Raw genomic sequence first — 22,950 nt, forward strand, 5'->3', positions numbered from 1 at the left:
CAGGCTGGCGGAGCAGAGGCAAGGGACGTTTCGTTGGAGGGCACCTGCGATCCTTGCTGAAAACAGAGACCGCCCCCGTTTGGTCCACCGCACAGCGGCTGGTTTTGATGTTACCGAGGCAGAAACACCAGGACATCCAGGCAGAAGCCAGTCAAAGGCGTTTCTGCGTCCTTTATTCCACCTCAAATGCAGACATCACCATGTCATCTCTAGCCCCGGCCGAAGGTGACCTTCGACGGAGACAAGCCTTCTGGGCCTCGGTGTAGGCCTCACCCACGGGACGCTGGGGGGAGATCGGGGCCCGGCTGTGTGCCGCGTGCACCACCGACTTCAGGGACCCACCCAACGGTGATTTTCGGGGAGAGGAGGTGAGGAGAGGAAGGTGGGCCCCTTCGCCTTGTTGCTTTCCTTTAGGCAAAACTTGGGTGGCTGTGGCTGTTCACATTCAGGCACGGTCAAGTGCACCGGGACCACTGAGGGGCAGGTGTGCCTTCCCACCTGGTGGGGGGAAATGGAAGCGTGACAAGGGCTCGTTCTCTTCCCTGTGCCCCATGCCCCGCCCCAAATCAGACTCGAGTGGGGGAAGCTGCGGACACCCTGGGTGTCCCTCCCTGGGGAGGACTCCTCGGGTGCCAGGGAGCGTTCTCCGCCCCGCACGGGCATCAGGGCACTTAACACACAGGCCGCCCTGTGGGGCAGCCCCCTCCCCGGAGGCTCCAGTTCACCAGTGAGGACGTGGAGGCCTGGAATCGAAGCCACTTGCTCAAGGTCCCCTGGAGGGCGACTGGAGATGGGAGCCAGCACTGCTGTCTGGTCCGGGCTGCTTTAGTTCCTGTGCTGTCGGTAACTTCCAGGGCCTGGCACGCACTCCCTAGGAAATCGGCCAGGAACCCACAGCTCTCTGCTTCCATCTGCAGCCGTGAGAGGGAGCGGGGGGTGCCTCACGGAGGGGCCGGGGCACCCAGGCCCCTGCAGCGGGTCGTCTCTGCCGCGCTTCCTTCTGTGACGCGAGGACAGTGCTGATGCCTGCCTGTGCTCCTGCAGTGCGGGCTGGAGGACTCCCCAAGACTGGGCCCTGGGGAGCACTCATGGGGTGCTGCTGCTTCCTCTGGTCACCTGAGGGTGCTCCCTGCTCACTGGGCACCGGGTACCGTCTGCCATGGCGTGTGTGTGTGTGTGTGAGAGACAGAGAGACAGAGAGACAGAGAGACAGACAGAGGCCCACCCCAGCCGAGCAAGTGAGCTCTCTGAGGTCAGCATGTCTGTCCCGCTCGGTGTGTTGGGTGTGGTCTGGCAGACCTCGGGGCTCCATGGACGCTTGCTGAGTGAAGGAGAGGTGTCCCCCCAGCGGCCCCTGGTGGCCACAGACAGGTGACTTTGTTGTGAAGGCAGAGAAGCACGTGGCCAGGCCCCCACTCTGGTTGCAGCTGTGCAGGAAGGGACTGGAGCAGTGTCCGTGGGTGACTTAGACGCCCCCCCGAAGGCCACACCTTCATGGTCATGCCGCTGGTCATACTCGTGTTGGGAAAGCCGGGACAGTGTCTTCCCCTCCTGCACCAGCCCGTGAACCCGTCAGCACACTCGCTGTGCCCTGTGTCCCTGCACGGAAGGAGTTTGTGCTGCGTGCGTGCCCAGCTGGCGCGCACGCCACTTTACTAGGTGACAGGATGACAGCGGAGAGGCACTGTGCCCGGTTAGATGCAGACCTTATGTGTGTGGTTTTGAAAGGTGACGAATCTTCTTTTGTATGAAGTTTTCTGTAGAGAATAGTCCGGGACAAAGTATTCTTTCGTACGTCACTATGCTGGTAACTGCAAACAAGAACAGCTTTGTAACGTGAAAGGATTAGCAGCAGGTGGAGAACGTGACGGAGGCCTGCTCCCGTCTGCTGGTTACTCTCACTCACTTCCACGGGAGCAGACTTCCGGGGCGCAAACCGGGGCAGCGTGGGTGGCCTCCCTTCCGAGTGCCCGACCCATCACTGTTCGCTGTCCTTCTGGGGGGCGGCGCCAGGCCTGCCGGTCCACACACCATGAAATGTGGGGAAACTGTGGCACCGGCAGAAGCATTCACCTGGCAACGCGAGACTGGGAATTCGGGTCAGAGCCCTGTCCCCGGTCCCCGTGTACCAGGCTTTGGGTAAGCAAACCACGCACCCCTGAGAACCTTTGTTTCCTCCCTTAAAGGTGGGGTTGGATTGAAAATCGGAAGCCACTCACACTGATGACCTTAGTCTCCACATCAACTCGCATCTGTCATTTGTGACGCTGCGTGGTGGCCACCAGGAGCTGGGCTCCGATCTCAGGAGGGACCAGGGTCCAGGGCCCGCCTCGCAGCCTGTTACAGGGAGGCTTGCCCCCAGGCCTGTGTTTCTCCCCCACCGAGGGGGGAGGAGCCAGGACTAGTCAGTGGGGCGGAGCCTACAGAGCCACCCTTACTGTGTTCTGGGTGAGGAGCCGTGACCATTGCTTTCCAGGCCTCTGGATCCGAGACACCGAGGTTATCTGTGGAGCAGGGCGAGGTTGACGCTGCTTCATGGCTCCTGATCACCTTTGCACAGCTGAGCCTGGCTCTGCCCACACAAGGGGCAGGGGCTTTGTGGTTCTCCCGGGCGGGGCTTGGACCGCAGAGGTGAGGGCCACAGAGCGGAGGTCTGGGCCGGGCTTCCCACCAACGCTCAAAGCCCATGCTTAAGCCCTGGCAGCCTCCTCGGACCCAGAGCCCCGTGCCTGCCAGGAACGTTCTCTCAGGTTTTATCCGCCCCGTAACCTCGTGAGGACGAAACACCACCACGTGTCCTGAGCAGCAGTGAGCGCGACAGCCCAGGTACTTACCCCCAGAGAGAGCAGCAAACTCAAGTCAGGTCTCAGTGCTCTTTCCTGGAGAAATACGTGGTCAATTCCCCTTAACCAGCCCCCCCGTCACTCCCTTCCCCACCCGTCCTGCCGCGTGTGTGACACCATGATGTGCCCAACTGGCGGGCCAGTGCAGTTAGAGACAGTCAGGCATTGCTCCCTCATTCCAGGACACGGCAAAAAGGCTCACGGACGTGGCTGAGCAGCCACAGCCCACGCCACGTGAAAGTGCCACCTGCAGGGGTCCCGTGCCCAGGCGATTGAATGCCGGGAAAGGCCGGGGACCAGGGGTCACAGAGGAGATGGCGACACCAGCAGTCCGTCCCAGAGGGGTTAAAACAGGCGGCCTCCGAGGAAGCGCGACCTGTGGCCTCCGCGCTTCGCCCACTTCCATGGGCTGGGAAGGAGGGCACCTGTGTTCGAGAGAGGGCTCAGCCTCCCTCCAGCCACCCAGAGCTGGGGCTGCCCTGGGTCGCCGTGTTCATCACACCTGCCGAGTGAGCGCCAGGCGCCAGTGCTGACCTGTTGGAATCGCTTTGTTACGCCTCCTGTGGCTCAGAAGTTACCCCTCCAGCCCGGAGCAGGGGACCCTGCCGGGCCAGGACAGAGAGGCAGGCCCCGGCTTCGGAGCCAGCGGCATCCGCCTCTCTTCCCCCGGCACTCAGTTCCAGCAGCCCCTGTGCTTGGGGCAGCGTCCCCACCACCCCCACTGACACGCCCTCCGTTTTCCTGGGGGCGGGGGCCGGCTCCTGCCTCTGGATTACCTGCATAGAAGCGAGCCAGGGTGCACATTCGGAGGCACGTGCCTGTCCCCCGCCCCACGTCCAATCAGAATTTGGGGCAAAGGAGACACTGCTCTGTATTCATTTTTAACCGACTCCCAGGAGCGTCTCTCTGCATACCAAGAATACACAGGAGCCATTAACGGCATCAGCACTGTTTTAGATTAATGATCTTTTCAAAAGGCCATTAGAGTGGGTGACTTCGGCTGGAAGCCGAGAGTGTCTGAAATAGATTAGCGTGCAGTTCTGCACGTTTTCTCCAGCAGGAGACGGTGTCCCACGACGGGGAAGGCCATGGGAAGGCCATGACTCGATGGGGCTTGTTCCGGGCATCGAGACATCCGTTCTCGGGAGCCGACTTCTAGGGAACAGGTGGTCCTGGGAGCGTCCAGGTGCAGGCGGAGACAGGAAAGTGGAAACCAGGCCCCGGAGGAAAGGACTCCCCCACCCTACCACGCTACTGGGGGCCCGCACACATGTGCTCACGCCCAGGCGCAGTGGGAGACTTGCCCAAAGGGGGCAGAGAAGGAGCGCCCATAGCGTGACGACCCACGGCACAGGCTGGTCTGTACTTCTCTGTGAGTCCAGGTCCAAAAGGCACCCTGAGCTGCAGCTGATGGGACTGCGTCGCCGGGAGGCAGCGGTGAGGGAGGTGGGCACCAGCCCAGGGGCTCGCTCAGGCTTTTTCAGCGAAGACCACCAGTGACACACACATGCGTTTCCGTGCCCTCACTTGTCCTCTCGCGTAAACAGTAATAGACTTGCTCGTGAGTGAAAGGGCGAGCGATGGCAGAGCACACGGGTGTTTCGGGGCGCTCGGCTCCCCCGTGGGGCAGCATGACAGTGGGCGCGTGGCATAGCACACTCACCAAACCAATGGGCTCGTGCAGCAGGGACTGGACCTAGTGACCTGCGTCGGGGCCACCAGCTCTAACGCACAGACGGCACTGATGAGCCGGGTGCTAGTGAAGGGCCAGCTGTGGGTAGGGGACGCTCTGTAGGTCTGGCTTTGGTCCTCCGTTAACCTAAACCATCTCCGAAAACCAGCATCTGTTATCAAGGAGACAGTGTCAGCGACGCTGACCCATGAGCAGTTCCCATGGAACGGACACTCCTCCAGGCAGGCAGGTGGGCGGGCAGGCAGGTGGGCAGGCACCGGCCCTGCGCACCACCGCCTCGGGATCAGCACAGCCACCTGTGAGGGTCCGCAGACTCCAGTAAGAAACCTTTCGGGTCAGAAATGTGTGAGCACTGAGGGCGTTTCTGACTTTGGAAGAGAAACAAGGCCCGCACAGCAGGCCCAGCGTTGCGCCGCCTCCCGGGCCGCATCTGGGTCAGCACTCCACAATCAAACGCATCTATAACTCTGCAGGGGAAAGACTCATGCATATTCACACGGAGGCTATATATAGCCTCACATCAGTTCAGGTCAGCGTTCGCCTCCACGTGAGGCACAGAACGTCTGCCTGCGTTGAAAATTCATTTTTCTTTACACAACCAGGGCTCGGTGTCACAGTCACCCAATGACTTATTTTTAAAGGAGACATGAGGGCCCCGCCCCTGGGATTGCCGGCCTTGGAGGTGAGAGTCTGAGCAGCTTGTGGTGACGGTGCGCCCCGCTGTCCCTGCAGAGACGGGGCAGAATGCCGCTCCGAGCAGACCCCTCCACCCCCGGCCCCGCACCTCCCCGAAGCTGCAGGCTCTGGCGTGTACGTCGGGTAGCTCTCCGCTCTGACACACCTGTCACGGCGGCGCCGCTTTGTCAACGAGGGAACGGGGACCGAGAAGGCAGAGAGCCCGCTGCTTGTTTGGGTCTCTGGGCACAGACAGAGGCAGACCAGCCACCACAGGCCTGTTTCCTGCCCAACCTGCCCGTCTGAGGGTTGAAAAGGAGGAGGGCAGAAGCGAGGGCGAGTGGAGGAAACGTCTCGTTCTGGAGCAGCGTGTCTGTCTCCTCCACTACCCGCTGCGCCTCAGCTCTGTGCAGCAGAACAACCACAGAGAACCAAACAGGCTTCGGTGAAACTGCCGTGTGCTGGTCGGCCTCACGTGCGGGGCCGTCGGACACCCCGCCCCTTGTTCCGTAGAGTCCGGCACCGCTAACTCACGTGTGTAGTGACAGCCTGGCAGCTGTCGGGTCCTCCTCTCTACAGTGAGCGATTCCGTTTCTGAGGAAGTCCCGCCCCTGGGAAAACCAGCGCCGCGGCCACCGTGTTTCTGAATGTCCTCAGGTTGTTGCCCCCGCGTTTCGGGAGTCATCTGGATCCACGGAGAGGCTGCTGACCTTCCCGCCTTTGGCCAAAATGAATTTCCGTGACCATCAGGAAGGCTGGCGGAGGAGGGGAGAGGAGGAAGGGGATGTGACCTGACCCTGGGAGCTGAGAGATCCCACGCACGCACGCACACACCTGACAGCACTCTCTCAGGATCCGCGGAGAGCCCCTCAGATGCAGAGGAAGCACATAGGGCGCACGGCCGAGCCGCTCGGGTGGTGCGAGGGCACTGCTGAGCCCGCGGAGGCAGCAGCCTCCCTGTCCTCCACGTGTGACTGGACGTGGCTCGCACACCCTGGCTCAGGTCCGCGCTTCCATCCCCCCCACCCCAGGCCCCACTCAGGTGTCCTTCCCCCCGCCAACCCACGCCCCCCGCCACTTCCCAAGCCAGGTTTACCTGCCTGAGGGCAGGCAGTTCCCTGTCCGCTGGCACGGACAGCTGGGCCATGCCTCCCAGTGCCGGTCCCCAGCTGTGGTGGCGGCCCTTCGCACCTGCACCCTCGGGCACCTTGGGGCCTGAAGGACCCTCAGGGGCAGCACCTGGGGACGCCACAGCACTCCCCAGCACCGTTTTCTCAGATGAAATCGCCACGTTGCATGTCTGTCCTTCCCCAGCAGATGCATGTCACTGGGTTGGCAGCACACCAAAACTCCTGTTTCCCGCAGAGGATTAGTGTGCTGGCCTAGGGGGACCCAGGGATTGTGGCCTTTGACCCCGTCCCCCAGGGCCGCTGCAGTGCAAACAGGCACACAGGAGGAGGCGCTGCCAGGCTGTTTTCTTCCCTGGGTATGGGGCGGACAATCCCCCGAACCTCACTCCTGGTGGGAGGGGCTGCTGCTCCCCCCACTGCAACCGCGCGGAGAGAAGCAGAGGCTCCGTGCTCGGGAAGTGTGGACCCAGCGTGTCTGGCAGGGTCTCGAGCGTCTGTCTCTCATCGGCCCCCCTGGGGAGGGGACTTGAAGCAGGAGGTTTCCGGAACGTCTCTTTGAGGCACGTGTGGGCTTTCCTCTCAGTCGTGGTCTGTGCGATACCTGTGCCGAGGTTACACCTGGGGCATGATCGGGCCCCTTCCCTCCTGCCCCGCCCACCTCTGCTGCCTCTGGGACTGTCCCTGACACCTTCCTACAGGGACCTCAGTCAGTGTCCCCGGATGTCCCCGGTCCTGCCCACCCACCAGTCACCTTCGTGCCCTCTGTCACACACTGGACTCTCCCTTGGTCTCCAGAGCTCGCTCCGCACATGCCCTGTGAGCTGAGTGTGGGGGCCTCTGCCTGGCCTCCCAGGCGGGGCAGACCCAGAAGTGAGTCCAGGAGAATGTCTGTGTCACCCACTGAACCCACGGGGACACCGGGGCACGGCAGAGGCAGCCCCAGGGACCGATGGGCAGGCCGTCATCAGGGTGGGGAGAGGCCCGGGGGCTGGGATAGCCGGGACCTGCAGTGATTCCCCGCCTTGGGGTCAGCCTGGCTGCCACCCCATCTCCTCAGCCATCAGTCTGGGGAATTCCTGGAAGGGGGGAACTCCGTGCCCCCAGGCCCCTCTGAGACTCCTGTTCACAGCAGAAGCCCGGTCCCCTCTCTCCTCCAAGGCAGCGGAGCACTGAGGGACTTCTTCCACTGCGGGAACCTGAGAGTCCTGTGCAGAAGTCAGTACCACATCCTGTCACTCATGCCAGCAGGGGGCCATTACTGACCAGTGCGGGGCCAGGGCTGTGGCAGGAGCATCGTGGGAAGTGACACTGTCCCTGTGGTCCTGGACCCCGGGTCTCTCCGAGGGTGCCATCCCCGGGGCTCCTGCGGGTACTGACGGAGGTCACCTGTGAGTGTCCCAGGGGCGGAAGTGTTCAGTCCCCCCTTTTCCAGACTCCCCCAAACCCAGGCATCTATCTCCTCTGTGCCGGCCAGCGTCATGGTTTCTGCTGACCTCTGAACTGTCCCTCCTGCCGTGCCTACGCTTTCTTCTCCGGTGGCATCAGCCTCCCTGATCACGCTTTGCAAACCCCAGGTCGAGGTGTGGGTCCGAAGCCCTGTTCATGGATGCCCTGCTCCGAGGGCACGGAGACCAGGGGACAGAGGGGCAGGGCGAGCGGACCCCGGGTTTCCGTGCGCAGAGGAGTCGCCTGGAGGGCCCCGGGTTGTTGGGGGCAGTCCCTCTGGACGGGGGTTTAAAGAACAAACGTGACGTGATTGCCGAGCCAGTGGTCGGTGTCCCTGTGAGACAGCCTGCCCTGTTAGGTCCCTGTCCCCTGTCCTTTGCCAAGGCACCTGCCTAGGCTGAGAGACACAGCCAGTCCCCAGGTCACCTTGAACCACACGCGATAAAGGAAAGGGGGGACTTGATCGTCCGGGCTTTGAAAATGGCCCACGCAGAGTGTTCCCTACAGCCTCAGAGGGAGTGAGCCCAGGGACACCCCTCCCCTGCTTCCCCGGGCACCCCGAGGTCTGGGGGAAATAAAGACAGTCTTCAGCTATTTTTTCTCAAAAACACAGGTGACCCTAGTCTAAAGGTTTTATAGTCAGGACATCTCTGTGCCCTGCGGTGGCTCACCGCGGCTTAGGCGTGAACGGCCACACGAGGCGTCCTGGTGGGAACTGCCCTCTGCGCGCTGACGCGTATTCCCGGGCAGCAGGCGGGGCGGACCCGAGCGGAGAAAATCTCTAGATGGAACGTGTTCTTTATAGGGGATGCAAAGCATCATTATTATCAATTCTTGTTACAAAATACACAGGAAAAAATACCCTCTTTGTTATTCAAATACGGCACAGACACGTTGGGACGCTGCACAGATGTTGGGCCAGGGCCTCTCGACTGCATTCTGGGTAACGGTTATTATGTTTTGCTCGTCTTTGGAATTACTGGTAATAGACTGTTTATTTCTGTATGAAATTCAAATCAGGGAACACCAGTGAATGGAGGTGATTGATATTATGTAGCCACACACATAATTTTGGAACTGGAACAATAGAAATATTCGTCTCTTAGAGAAAAATCTCTCGAACTTACTGCCCTGCTGATCTTGCTAAGTAGCCCCTTGTTACTTAACTAGAAATGCTGGAACCCCATGTAATTGAATTGAGCTAACCCTTGACCCAGGATCTAAATTTGTTTTGAAAATATCCGTGCAATTGTTGAAAATCTGAAATGTAACTATGGATTTTGAAATACCTGGCTACAAAACATGAGTGTTAAAAAAAATGTGCAGGTTAGTGGACTTCTGTTCCGTGCCTTACTTGACTTCTTCGGTAACACCTATTCTCGGTCTCTTTGTCCCTCTTCAGTGTGGGACGCACGCATGGCAGGGGCGAGGGTGGTGACGGTCACACAGAGTCCGTACGTGTGTTTGTGGGGAGATACTCACAGCTCCCTCCCGTTCCTCCCCGGTGTGGGGCCACCATGGACCTTACTGTGCTGGAGATGAGACCACTAGGGCAGGGAGACGAGGTGACCCTGATGAGCCCTGGGGTCAGTAGGTGACCCTGGGCACTGAATCTCGGTTCCTGTTGTCCCTTGTTGTCCCAGTGGGGCCGCAGCTGTCCCCACCCCTCTGTAGTGAAATAGTTCTCTTTGGTCATCTCACCTCCTTATTTTGTCTTCTTTCCCAATCTCAACATGTGCATTTTTCTTAAAAGCCTTGAAAGAAACCACCGCACCAAACCCCAGCCTGGCGTTCTCTGCCTAGTTCCCTGACCCAGTCCAGTCTCACCCTGTCACCTGTCCACAAAAGGCTGGTTAGGAGGGTTTCCGGGACGGCAGCTGCAACCTACACCCTTCAGAATAATCACCTCGAAGAGGAAAACGGGTCGTCAGCTCTGGGGTGGTATTCAGTATCACGTGACATCGTAGCCACTGGCTTTTCTGTCCCACATTCCATCGGGCAAGGCCCAAGGCAGGTGGCTGAACACACTAGAAAATGAAGAAAATGGCACTCGAGTGGCACAGATCCTGCTCCCCATCGTCTATGAATGAGCCGCCGTCTGGGCCACACGAGACAGGAAGGCACGGCCACGCTCCCACGGAGCCTGGAGTCCAAGGAGGAACAAAGAATGCAGATGCACCGGACAGAAAAGAGGCCGCTGCTTGCAGGGGCGGCAGTTCGGGAATCGTGTGGTTAAAGGAAGGCAGTGAAGGTCTGGAAAAGCCTTCTAGGGAAAAACCAGGGACTTGAACTACAGTTGGAAGAATGAAAATCCCTTCCGGGGCCGGAGGTGGTGACACGCGTTCTGGCCAGACCTGTGTCCCTCCGGCCGCTTCACCTGCAGCCAGGGGTTGTCCCCGTCTCCAGCGAGAAAGTACGTGCCATGCAGCGGGTTTCTCCTACTGAGCAATGCACTGAAAACCGCAGACAGGACTCCACGGTGGAGGGTCTCGGGCCAGCGGCAGACCCCCAGGCGTTCCTGACCGTGTGCACCAAGTCCCCGGCTAGGGACACGCAGCCTCCCCACGTGTGGGCTCCGAACAGCTGGGAAGAACAAACAAACTGCTCATTCCCACAGATAATTCGAGAACCGCGACTCTGGGTTGCTCTTTCTTTACCTTCCTAGCCAACTTTAAGAAGGGTTCCTACATATTTTATCGGCGCTGCGCTGTTACATCTTGTTGCTAATGTAGGTACCAAGTTGCTGCTGCTTGCTTCCTGCGACCGGACGTCATTACCGGGAACAAGTTCTCACTCCCACTCAGGACAGGCTGCCCCACACTAGTCCTCAGGGGGAGCCTCGTCTGCGCCGTCATTCTTCGTCCGTCCGTCTTTTCATTTTGTGGTGGTGGTCTTCTGTCTTCTCCCTGTTTGGACGCCGGGCTTTATCTCGGACCTTTTCTCTTTGCAGACGAGCACACATTGCACGGCCCGGTGTTTGTTCAGGAACCAAGTCATGTGATGTTCCCTCTGGGCTCCGAGGAGAAAAGAGTGAAGCTCAGTTGCCAAGTCCGAGGGAACCCCAAGCCGCACATCAGGTGAGTGGGTGTGAGCGTGTGTGTCCGCACGAGCAGGGTCTTTACCGTACCCGGCAAACGCGTGCGCGGGGCCCTGGTGGCGTGCGGGATTCCGGGCAGGCACCCAGGTCACATCTCAGGGAGCAGGGGAGACACCTCCGCCCAGGACCAGTTCGGCGCCCCTGCCATGGCCGGCAGCCTTGGGAAGTAAACGTCCTGGTTGACCATGACGCAGAAAGCCTGACCATTTCTTAACAACGTGTATCCTCAAAAAACAGCTTATTAAAATGCATGCGTGCACGGGCAGGAAAGCAAAGACCATTCAGCAGTCACAAAGGGAGTGGGGCTGGGACCCAGAGAAGGAAACTGGGCACTAAAGACAGGTCTGCACCCTGGTGAACTGCATGAACTTGACCTTGGATACGGCGGCTACACAGGGCATTGGGGTCTCAAAGCCTCAGCTCAGCCAAGACGGGGCNGTCTTTACCGAACCCGGCAAACGCGTGCGCGGGGCCCTGGTGGCGGGCGGGGTTCCGGGCAGGCACCCAGGTCACATCTCAGGGAGCAGGGGAGACACCTCCGCCCAGGACCAGTTCGGCGCCCCTGCCGTGGCCGGCAGCCTTGGGAAGTAAACGTCCTGGTTGACCGTGACGCAGAAAGCCTGGCCATTTCTTAACAACGCGTATCTTCAAAAAACAGCTTATTAAAATGCATGCGTGCACGGGCAGGAAAGCAAAGACCATTCAGCAGTCACAAAGGGAGTGGGGCTGGGACCCAGAGAAGGAAACTGGGCACTAAAGACAGGTCTGCACCCTGGTGAACTGCATGAACTTGACCTTGGATACGGCGGCTACACAGGGCATTGGGGTCTCAAAGCCTCAGCTCAGCCAAGACGGGGCCCCAGGGCTCCACCCGCAGTGTAACTGTGACCAGGATGGAGTCTGCTTCCCTCCCACAACAAGGGGCTGCCAAGCAAAGGGATTTGCCTGTTCGCCACACCTGCCCGGGCGCCGCGTGGTTTTAGCTGCAGAGCAGACACAGCTGAGCAGAGAAACGGTGACCAGTGAGGGCCACATGCAGAAGATGTGACCTCGAGGCAGTGGGAAGCGGAAAAGAGAAGCAAAACGCGCGCGAGAGAGAGGAGAGAAAATGTTCACATGTATCCGCCAGAGTCCCACACGGAAAGGCTGAGAGGACGGGGAAGTGCCGATATTTGAAGAGAAGGCTAAGACTTGCCTCCGCTAACTCAAATTCCCAAGCTGTGAGTTTAGGAAGCCCAGTGAAATGAACTGCAAACAGCTCGAATAGAAAGAGCCTCTCTTAGAACGAGTGCAGGAAACACTGGACACCACGTGCGGGGCGCAGTCACACAGATGGCAGAGTCAGGACACAGGCCTCTAGGGGGCAGGGGGGACAGTGAAACCAACACCGCTGATGAGTTGCGACCCAGAGGCAGGGTCGTAAACAGAACCCACAATGTGCGGAGAGAAAGCAATGGTCAAAGTTCTCTGCACCAGAAATGCGGTTTTAAAAGGAGAAAAAAACAGGTAAGGTTTTGACCAGGCACTGAAGGCGGACTCGAGCACACCCTCTCTAGAGAAAATGCTGAAAAATATGTACTTTAGCCCTGGCTGGTGTGGCTCCGTGGATTGAGTGCCAGCCTGTGAACCAAAGGGTCATCAGTTCGATTCCCAGTCAGAGCACATGCCTGTGTTGCAGGCCAGTTCCCAGCAGGGGAGCACAAGAGGCAACCATACGTTGATACTTCTCTCCCTTTCTCCTTCCCTTCCCCTCTAAATAAATAAAATCTTTAAATATATATATATATATTTATATTTATATATATATTTATATATTTATATATATATAGTTTAAGCAGAATACAAATGACCCCAAGTACAAGAGAAAACGATACAAAAAACAAGTGGTTGAGGGTTAGTATTGCCACGTAAAATTAATTGCACTAAACAATAAAAAGAATAGAGACAATGCTGTCTTGCAAAGACATAAAAATTAAAAGTCGTGACCATAACAGAAATAAATTGGAAAGAGATATACTGCCCAATGAATTATCCACATGGTTAAAAAGTGAAATGAAGTGTATACAGGTGACTAGAGAACCTACGGGAGAAATGACAACACTTTTGAAAGAAAACAGACATATTCATGACTTTGAGGGGAAGAAAAGATTTCTCAAATATGACAGAAAATATTGAACTTCATTAATATGAAGAACTTCTGTTTGACAGAATTTACCGAGATGAATAAAATTACAAGCTTCCAACTGGGAGAAGATATATTTGGTATTATCAATGGCAAAGGATTAATATCCAAAGAGTTTAAAGAATTCCCACAAATCTAAAGAAAAACAATAGAACATTACCAAAAGACGTAACTAGGCATTTCTAAGAAAAAGAACATTCCATACCCATTACATGTATTGGAAGATAACCGGCGCCATTAGTGGGCGGAAGTAAACAAAGCGGGGGGAAGGGCGCACCCTTTCAAACCTGCCAGACCCACAGGCGTGAGAAGGCCACGTCTATTGTAGTGTAAGTGGCACAAACAGACGGAACCTGGTGGGCTCCCACCAGGTGCCCCGAGGGAGCGAATGAGCCCCAGCTGCCACCCAGGGCGGCTCAGAGACACGATTCTGAGCAAACGGAGCGAGTCACCGCGGAGCACAGACTCAATTCCATGTTCACGAAGTTCGAAAGCAGGCCAGCCGGAGCGGGTGTCTCTGGACACTCGCGCACAGGACGGAGTCGTCACGGAAATCAAGTGACTGGAAACCCAAAATGAAGTCGTAACGGCCCACGGAGAGGGGAGTGAGTAAAAGCAAAATGGAAGTAGAAGACCTCCGAAGTCGTGACACTCCTTTTCTTAGACACAGCTCTTTGTTGCCGTGTGATTCTTTATAACTTACGAGCATTTTGTGAACGTTATTTTGCCTCTGTTGAATGACAAAAACCTCAAGTGAAAGATCAGTGTAGAGCAGCGTGTGAGAACCAGGAGGACTCGCCACGAAGCCCCATTGGAGGGAGAAAGAGGCTGGGCCACTCACAGAGACTCCATGGCAGCAGTGGAGTCTGACCCGAGTCGCGGGCAGGCAGAGGACATCGTCCCACCCGAGTTAGGGGAGGGGGGAAGGGCACCGTGGAGGTTGTTCCGTGATTTAATTTCTTCACCCACCATTTATTCATCAAACACATATCATCCATCAGGCTACCCTGCGCTTTCAAACTGGATTCCAGGGTAGGCAGCCCGACCTCCAACTGGGGCACACACCAGAATTCTGGACTCTGAAGAGCGTGGTGTCCAGGGAAGGGGCTGGAGCCACCGTGCTGAACAGCTGCGATGTAGCAGGACCACGCGAGGCTTGACGTGTGCAAGCAGCATGCCCTGGGGCAGGGGGGGCGCGGTAAGAGCATTCCAGAAGCAGGGGCATCAACAGCTCCCTAGTGGACTGGGCCATTCACGTGAACAGACAGATGACCATCTGGACACTTGGCGAGTAGCAGGCCACTGTCAGTCATTATTCCAGGACAGCAGGTGTGAGGCGACACGGTCCTGGGCGAACGGAACAGGCCGTGATTTTCCCTAACGGGCTGGCGTCAAGGCCAAAGCCAACGCTCTAAGTGCTTCATGTTGTAAAAACTGAATGCGGGAGGCGAGGCTCCTCCACACACAAACGCTGCGTTCAAGGGCCTCAGTTCTTAGTCCGCAGCCAAGTGTAAATGCACGTGTTAGCTACTAAGGGAAACACATCTTGCAGCGCTGTTTGGCAGACTGCTGCTCACTTTCTCTCCCAGCAGTGACCTCTAATGAACGTTCCGTGTGTAGCCCTGTGTTCGGAGAGGCAGGGGCTGGAATCGTTACTTAAAGCCAGTGAGGGACAGAGCCAGCTGTGTCCTAAAGACTGCCAGAAGAGGCCCGCAGAGCCCTCTCCATCACACGCACCAGCGGCTGCTGGCAGCCTGCCTCGTCTTCCTCTGGGCCTTCCGCAGTGTCTCCGTCACTTAAAAGCCCACTGGTCCCTGGAGCTAATTTAAAAAACCCTCCCAAACTGGAGGACAGAGCAGGGAGTGCCTGGAGAACCCGTATTTTCAGACCCCTTTCTGCTGAACTTCGTCCGTGTTCCGGCCGACTTCCAGGTGAAGAGACCCTCGGAGACACGCCAGGTGAGCTCCCTCCGGGAGCTTCAGACGCGTCCCTTCCCCAGCGGCTTTGTGCTCACCCCTCCACTGAGCCTGCCCTTTTCACCTCCCTGCCCCCTTGATTTCGGAAATATTGACCCAGACCCAGAAAACCCGGAGCGGTTTTGACTGGTGCCAGCTGCCCTTGGAGGAAAGCCCTCTAGGGACGGGTGGCATTCCTTTTGGCAGGCACGCTGCAGCCGCCCAGAGGCGAGGGTCATGGACTTGGAGTAATTCGGCTGTGCCCTTGGTATTCGGCCTGGGGTGCAGACAGCAGATTCCAAGTCAGAACGGTCCTGCCCTTCTTCCCCGCGGAGCTGAGAGAGTGAGCGCAGAAAGAGGGCTTTGCCTGGACAGGTGCCCCAGACAGCCCCCCAGCCAGGTCCAGATGCCAGCCCTTCACAGCTCCGCCACCCAGTGCTGGGCCGTGCACAGCCTCCACCCCTCTCTGGAGAGAGCGGCGTCTCAGTTTCCAGGAGTTCGGAATCAGCTTATGAGGCTCACCAACTGGCCCAGCCCTTGGGAAGATCTCCTTTATTGGAAACAGGCAGCGCCTCTCTATCACCAGCACGTAAGGCGTCCCTCAGACATTGACAGCACGTGGTGAAATTTTCGAGTGTCGCAGGGTGGGACGCAGGGGTTCGGGGCAGTCCACACCCGAGTGATTGCAGCGCAGAAACACAGGCAGGTTGCTTTGCACCAGAGACCCAGCTGCGTTTCTCAGCAAGCGCTGCGGCCCAGTCTACAGGATCCCAACCCCCTCACTCTTGGTGTGGCCAAGGTGAGGGGGCGCAGGGCCCCTGTGCCCAGCATTTGGATGAGGTGGCCGGTGTGGAGGGACCTGCAAGGTGCTCTTCTAAAAAGCCTCACTGGGTGGTGTGTCTGAGCTCCATGCTCAGCTTGCAGCTCACATTATTTTGCAATTTCCTCTTTGGGTTCTTAGATTTGTCATATGAAATTGCTCAACTATCATTTGAAGTGAGAGTTATGGCTGAGACGTGATCAGTTGACTCAAAAAGAAGAAAAAAATGTTGAAGGCAGGCAGTCAGCAGGAGATTCATGCACACACAGACCTGCCGAAATAGAACCCGCCTGCTCTCTTTTTATTGCTTATTACTTCCTTGTCTGTGTCAGAACACAGAGAGAATTACTGTCAAGCCTGAAAACGAGGTCCGTCTCCAATTCCCACCTTCTCAGACACAAACACACAGAGAGAGCTGCGTCCGGTGGGTGCTGCTGGCTCCCCCTCCCCCCGCACCCCCGTTCCGGCATTTTCCATTTCAGAGACACAGGTGCAGGCAAGCATGCACCGCTGTGCTGGAGTGGGTTCCTCGTTTCCTACGTTGTGTGTGGTCCAAACGAAAACATCCAGCAAAGGAGTAAAATGTTCTGTCCGGCTCCCAAATGTTTATGGAGCCCAGTGAGAGTCCTGAGCTCGGGGTCGCTAAGGGGGATCTGGAAGTGACCTGGGCATGTCGTGGGCAGTGGAGGCAGAGCCCCGGCAGAAAGGAGACTTCTGCCAGGAGAAGGGGGAGACGTCTGATTGAACTTGACTAGGAATTGTGAGGAAGACCTTTTTGGAAGAGCCGCCCTCCAAGGTGACCTTGACATGCATGAGGGGTCATTCTTTAAACACCTGCATCTGTTGGTAGGAAATACCCAAGACCTTGAGACTGGCCTGCGGTGTCTCATTTGTGTCCTCCGTTCCCGTCGGGCCCTCTGGCCAGGAGCCCAGAAGACTCCGCTCTCCCCACTCTCGAGTCTCACTCAGCCCTGTGCTGCCGCCCCAGGTCTGTCCCCCAGCTCGGCTGCCTCTCCGAGACCGACGCCTGTCTGACACCCATGCTGCTGCTGTTCCGGGATGCTCCGCTCAGGATTTGGGAGGGAGGAGGAGGAAAAATAACACAGTTACTGAATTGTATCAGCTGAAAAGTTTGTAAGCATTCAGACGACTTCCCAGTTATGAGAACTTCTGTTTGGAATGTTATTGGATATATAAAAAAAGAGATCTTTTTAATAAAGATTTGCCATTTACATGTGTGTCCCACTGAGGCTAATTTCTTGAGCCGAACCAGGTAGTTGGAGACACAGGGGAGCCAAACATGCATAGAACACACTCCCTTGGCCTCTGGCCTCTGGCCTCTGTGGCGGGGCCACCGATTCTGGGCCCGCCAGTGGGTGCCGGACGCCAATGGCCAAAGCTGCCCCAGGGGCCCACAGTGAGGGCCCCCACGCCAGCCCTGCGGTCCCTGCGCCCCGCGGGCGGCCATTTCAGGGGTGGTGAGGACCAGAGTGAAGCAGCCCCACGTGGGTTCACCAGCTACTCCACAGCCCGCTTGTCACCTGTGGACGCCTGTCAGAGCTGACGGCCACCCGAAGGGGCCTTTGCCCCAGGAGCCCTGTTTGGACAAAGGTGTACAAGGCGCTACACGGACAGTCGAACAGAGAAAGAAAATGGTGCCGTTTCTGCAGCATCGTCCGCAGTTACGGACAGAGTTCAAACGGCAGTGCTGTTGGTCACTGTGGAGGACACGCCAACTTGGTGGCATGCAAAGCCGCCACCACTGCGGGGACGCGTGTCTCGTCGTTTTGCCGAGGTTGAGAGAGGCGGGATGATTTTGCATGCCATGTGTGGTGTTTCTGTGTGGGGCCATGTGGCGATGGGGATTGATATGACAAGGCTTTATCTCCCGGCATTTCTGCACTATAGGTGGAAGTTAAATGGAACAGATGTTGACGTAGGTATGGATTTCCGCTACAGTGTTGTTGAAGGCAGCTTGTTGATCAATAACCCCAATAAAACCCAGGATGCGGGGACGTACCAGTGCGTGGCAACAAACGCCTTTGGAACAGTGGTTAGCGGAGAGGCAAAGCTGCAGTTTGCTTGTAAGTAGCGATCGCATCGCCCCAAAATGTCCCTGTGGGTTTCTGGGCCGCGGGGCCGACTCGCCTTCGGAGGCATTTCTCTTCTAAAGCCAAATGGATGTGGGTTTGTTACGTGATTGTCTGTGCCCTTTGCTCACGTTTTGGAAGTGGCCTGTTTGTAGACGGATTACAAACCTGCGTGGGAAGAAGACGCGCTGTGTTTCAGTGTCCACCGAGATGTGTCCATGACGTGGTGGTTTGGTTACGTGGTGCTCAGCACACATTACCCCCACACACTCAAATTCACACCCAAAAATTACACACACACACTGTAGCGTGTGTGAACAAGCAAACAGACTGCCACTCACCCGATACTCGGTGTGAGAAGTATTTAACCATGGAGCCCAGTTCCAGAAGCCTTGGTGGTCTGTTCATTTTATCATTCTCTAATTTTTTTCTTGTTATATAAATTGGGAAAAATTTGAAAACTACTATGATAACTGAAACTTAAGACAATTAAAGTTCCCTTTATATTACACCCTTCATGTTTCTAATTTGGAACATTTTTGAAAAACATTTTGCCATCTCTTAACACAGCCAGCCGATAAAGCCCACGAGGCTGCCCCAGAGCACGGGGTTAGAAGCAGCGAGGGGCAAAAGGCACCACGGGCCGGCGCAGCGGGCATGCGCCAGCGCACGGGGCCTCCAGGGACTGACGCTCAGCTCCAGCTCCGAGGGTTTACGCGTTTGCATGTGATTGCATGTTTCTTCCTGTAGGATCCAGGCTCGTAAAGCAGGGCATTGATGCCGAAGGTTTTCTAATCCCCAAGTCCAGTAGCGGTGACACTGTAGGACATTCTGACAAATCCTCTCTGGGAACTCGACCTCAAACACCCCTAATGCCCAGCGCCTAATCTGGGATTGCCATTCAGTGGCACTTTTATGAGCTGAGAAATGAGTTTTCCAAGTAGGAGATGTAGACAGGACTCCAGGACTGCTCTGTTTGGGAGTGGCCCCGTCCTCCCAGGCACACAGGGCAGCAGGAGGGCGGTGTGGCCGCCGGGGTCACAGAGCAGGCGTGTGTTCCTCCCGGTTTAACGCAGGTCTAATCGCAGCACTTACTTTTCAGCAACGACGAGTGTGTTTTGTTGCATTCACTTTGGAAAATAATCATAGGATCATCGACACTTAGAGCCAGGACGATCCGTTGTCTTCAGTCACTCTTGTTCTTCTTTGATTTTCCCTCTCATAGTGGACAGAAGTTTTCAAAACAGCAACACTAACTACAACACAAAAGAGGTTGCACCATGATGGTTTGTTTTTCTAACTGTGATCACTTGTTTTTTAAACAAGTGATCAAGACCTAGGACTTCCCCTTGAGACAGAGTCCAGGCATTTCTACTATGCCAAAATCAGAAAGAATCACAAAGGACAGTCATTTAGACACAATGGTTCAGCCGCAGCGGAAGCTCTGCCACTGATTCTGTGGGCGAACAGCCTGCAGACCAGTGTTGGGGACCCCCTGGCTTGTTCCACTTCATGAGTGATGTAGGCATCCCGACCCCTCTGAGCCCTGGGCTCTTCACAATTCAGCTTGAGAAATTCAAGGAGTGGGGAGCTCAGCCGTTCCGCACAGAGCACCCCGACCAGAGCGGCACACTCGAGTTGCTCCAGAGTGCGAACAGACCCAGCGTCCTCCCTGACATTGAGCCAAACCTGCACATTTTCACCGCTTTCGCCCCCGCGCCTCCTGCAGGGTTGTGGGTGGGCCTTTAACTCTGTGAAGCTGTGGCCGTGGCCCTTCAGCCCTGAACCCGTCTCTCTTCTGGGCGCTTCATTCTTAGCCGTCCTCCACACAACACGCTTGGTTACATTCGCCGAGACCCTGTAGAGACAAACTCTCTTCCCTGCGTGTACCTTGACCCTGCAAAGGACAGTGGGGACCTTAGTGTCCCGTGATGGGAACTTGGTTTTCCATGAATGCAGTGCCAGTGACACTTGCTTCTCTTAGAGCCCCAGTCTCCTACGGGGGCAGTTTTTTCGATTTTTTATTGTTCAGTTACAGTTGTCCCTGTTTTCCCCCATTACTCTCCCCTGCCCCGCCCACCCCCGTCTCCCACGTCCAGCCCCTCCCCCTCATTGTCTTGGTCCCTGCGTTCTTTATTCACGTTCCTTGACGACCCTCCCCCCTCCTTCCTCCGTCACCACCCTGACTACTCCCCCCAGTTACTGTCCGTTTGTTCTGTATTTCCACATCTCGGGTTCTATTTTGCTCACTTGTTTTGTTGATTGGTTTCCAGTGTTGGATGAGATGGTGTGGTATTTGTCTTTCACGGCCTGGCTTCCTTCACTTAGCACAGTGCTCTGCAGATGCATTTGTGCTGTTGGAGGGTAGGAGTTCCTTCTTTCTCTCGGCTGCGTAGCGTCCCATTGTGTAAATGAACCGCTTTTTTTATCCACTCAGTTACTGAGCACTTAGGTCGCTTCCAGCCCTTGGCTCTTGTGAATTGTGCTATGAACATTGGGGTGCATAGGTTCTTTTGGATTGGTGTTTCGGGGTTCTGAGTGTGTAATCCCAGCAGTGGGATCGCCAGGTTGAAAGGCAGGTCCACTGTAGCTTTTGAGGAAACACCACACTGTCCCCCACAGTGGCTGCACTGGCCTGCATCCCCACCAGCACGGCACGAGGGTCCCCTTCTCTGCGTCCCCACCGACACTTCCGTCAATCTGAGGGTTGATTTTTTCATCAATGTCAATTAATCCTTAGCTGCTCAGTTGTGTTAATACCCTCGATACAGAGCATTCTATTTACCCCTTTTAGATTCACCTTCTGAATAGTGACCCTTGGCTCCATCCAAGTTGAAATTGTGTTCAGCTCTTTTTGCATCTGAGATATTGATTATTCTCCTTTAGCGTCAGTGGAAAATTTGATGAGCCCGTGCCCAGCCAGGCAACTGACAGAGGACAGTGACCGGGACGGGCTGCCTGCCGGTAGAGGGCCTCCCCGTGAGACGAGGCGGAACTTCGCAGTCGGTGTTGCTCACGCCCTCGTGTTTGGCTGGCTGCGCATTCTCCCCGGTGTGCTCCAGTTACACCCCAGCTTCTCCTTCTGCTTCCAGTCGTGAAGTCTGGGCCAGACGCTTCCCTACAATGACGCGCTGGTTTGCAGCGCTTGTCCCCCACCCCGGACCCCACCAGGTCATCTCTGAGCATTTGTCACACAGCGGCCAGAGTCCTCTCAGCATGCAGACGTGGCCACCCCACGCTCCCGCTCACTGCACGCCTCCCACTGTACCTAGACTAGGTCTCAAATTCATTGCCATGGCCTCTTTGTAATTTCTCAGGAATGACAACCCTTCTTTCGCCCTGGGGCCGTGACACGTGGGTTGCTTTTGTCCTGGTCCTGGTCATCTGTGATCCTCGGGTTTCAGCTGAGGTGTGACCCCTAACACAAGGTTTCTGCATCGCCCTGTCGTGCCAGAAGCACTCCCCTCATTCCCTCCGCCCACCTTCTCCCGGCGCCTCTGCCGGCAAAACAGCACTTCGATTTTGTTCGCTATCCTTAATACAGCTGGGATGACTTTGTGGATTCATTTATTTCTCACTATTGGACTCCTGGGAGGAGCCATGTTCTGAGAGCCGAGACTACCTGGCCCACCCTGAGTCTCCAGAGCCCAACATTCGATGCGTGTGAATAAAGGGATGCCTTCATTAAATTGCCTGCACAGCAGTACAGCCAGGAAAATATATGTCTAAAGTCAGTTTGGGGACAATGAGTTTTTATAAACCCACACCCTACCCTGGCTGGCGTGGATTGGTGGATTGAGCACTAGCCTGTGAGCCAAGGGGTTGCTGGTTCGATTCCCAGTCACGGCACCCTTTCTAGTCCAGTCATTTCCTGGAATTAAGCCCTTGATCATTTCCCTACAGTTTTTACACTTTTTCCTTCCTTTTTCATGAAAAAGAAAATCAAAAGATATGCCTGTATTCAAGTCATTGTTTAAAAATATTTTTAAATACGTATTTATTTTTACAGAGAGAGGAAGGGAAGGAGAAAGAAACATCAATGTGTGGTTGCCTCTCACATACCCCCCACTGGCGACCTGGCCTGCTATTCAGGCATGTGCCCTGACTGGGAATCGAACCAGTGACCCTTTGGTTCGCAGGCCCACACTCATTCCACTGAGCCACACCAGCCAGGGCTCAAAAGTCACTTTCAAATGGTTGCAATGAAACCCTTCTCCTTCGGGAGGTACGGGGAAGTGAGGCAACAACGCCTGAGCCGTCCTCCACACAACACGCTGAACGCCCCTCCCGAGTCACCACTGTGACCCCCGGCATCCTCCGCGTCCGGGGGACGAGGGAGCCTTGCCCGCCGCCCCCCCTGCTGCACTGCAACACGCGAGCGAGGGCGCTGTACTCTGCGCCGTATCACTTTACGGCAGCAACACCCTCTCGGGCTTCTCGGCCTGTGTCTTCTCAGAGATGCAAGTGGAGGTCAGAGCCACTGAGTTACTGGGTGTTAACTGCACAATTAATGAGGGACAGCAAGGACGGCTTGCCTCTGCGCCAGGTTCAGCGCCCCTGGCTCGCCCGTTTCAGGCCCACCCGAGTTCTGAGCGACACACTCCTCCCTCTTCACCTGACAGGTCACACTTCTCAAGTCTCGTGCAAACACTCTGGACCATTTCATCCACAGGATAATCTGATAAGTTAGATGTGGTTATTCTGACTTCATGAATTATTTTTCAAAAAGTTGTTTTCTTGCTGCTTTGTGGACAGAATTTGGCAACCTTTGCTTTGTCAGTTGAAAAAGAGGATTCCTGTGAGCAAATTCTGTTCATGGAGGCCAGGGCTTTGAGAGCCCGCCCCTCCCCCAGCTTTTTCGAGGAAAGCTGTGCCCCGAACCCTCCCCAGAGGGAAGGAACGCCTGAGCAGACATCCTTGTGGCACAACTCGGAGCCCATTTGCTTTGTCCTGGGCCTGTTTCTGATCGCCACCACCAGGCCCCTCTGCCGCTCCCCGCTGCCTCCCTTCAGCCCCTGG

At 56.3% G+C, this 22,950-nt stretch overlaps 1 protein-coding gene across 4 annotated transcripts in view; it reads left to right on the plus strand.

Moving 5' to 3' along the window:
* The window catches only part of LOC118989399 (contactin-4), a 398,190-nt gene that overhangs the window by 209,517 nt on the left and 165,723 nt on the right, over nucleotides 1–22,950 (plus strand). For 3 of the 4 annotated variants that reach the window (XM_037049533.1, XM_037049532.1, XM_037049534.1), the window contains exons 3-4: nucleotides 10,738–10,864; nucleotides 17,750–17,925. In XM_037049533.1, coding sequence (XP_036905428.1) covers nucleotides 10,738–10,864; nucleotides 17,750–17,925 — 303 coding nt within the window. Of the gene's footprint in view, nucleotides 1–10,737; nucleotides 10,865–17,749; nucleotides 17,926–22,950 lie in introns of those variants that run through there. The other variant, XM_037049535.1, reaches the window with a different exon arrangement.

The sequence above is a fragment of the Sturnira hondurensis genome, unplaced genomic scaffold (genome assembly GCF_014824575.4).
Source record: "Sturnira hondurensis isolate 20B ecotype Veracruz unplaced genomic scaffold, ASM1482457v3 Scaffold0006496, whole genome shotgun sequence".
NCBI classification, from domain to species: domain Eukaryota; kingdom Metazoa; phylum Chordata; class Mammalia; order Chiroptera; family Phyllostomidae; genus Sturnira; species Sturnira hondurensis.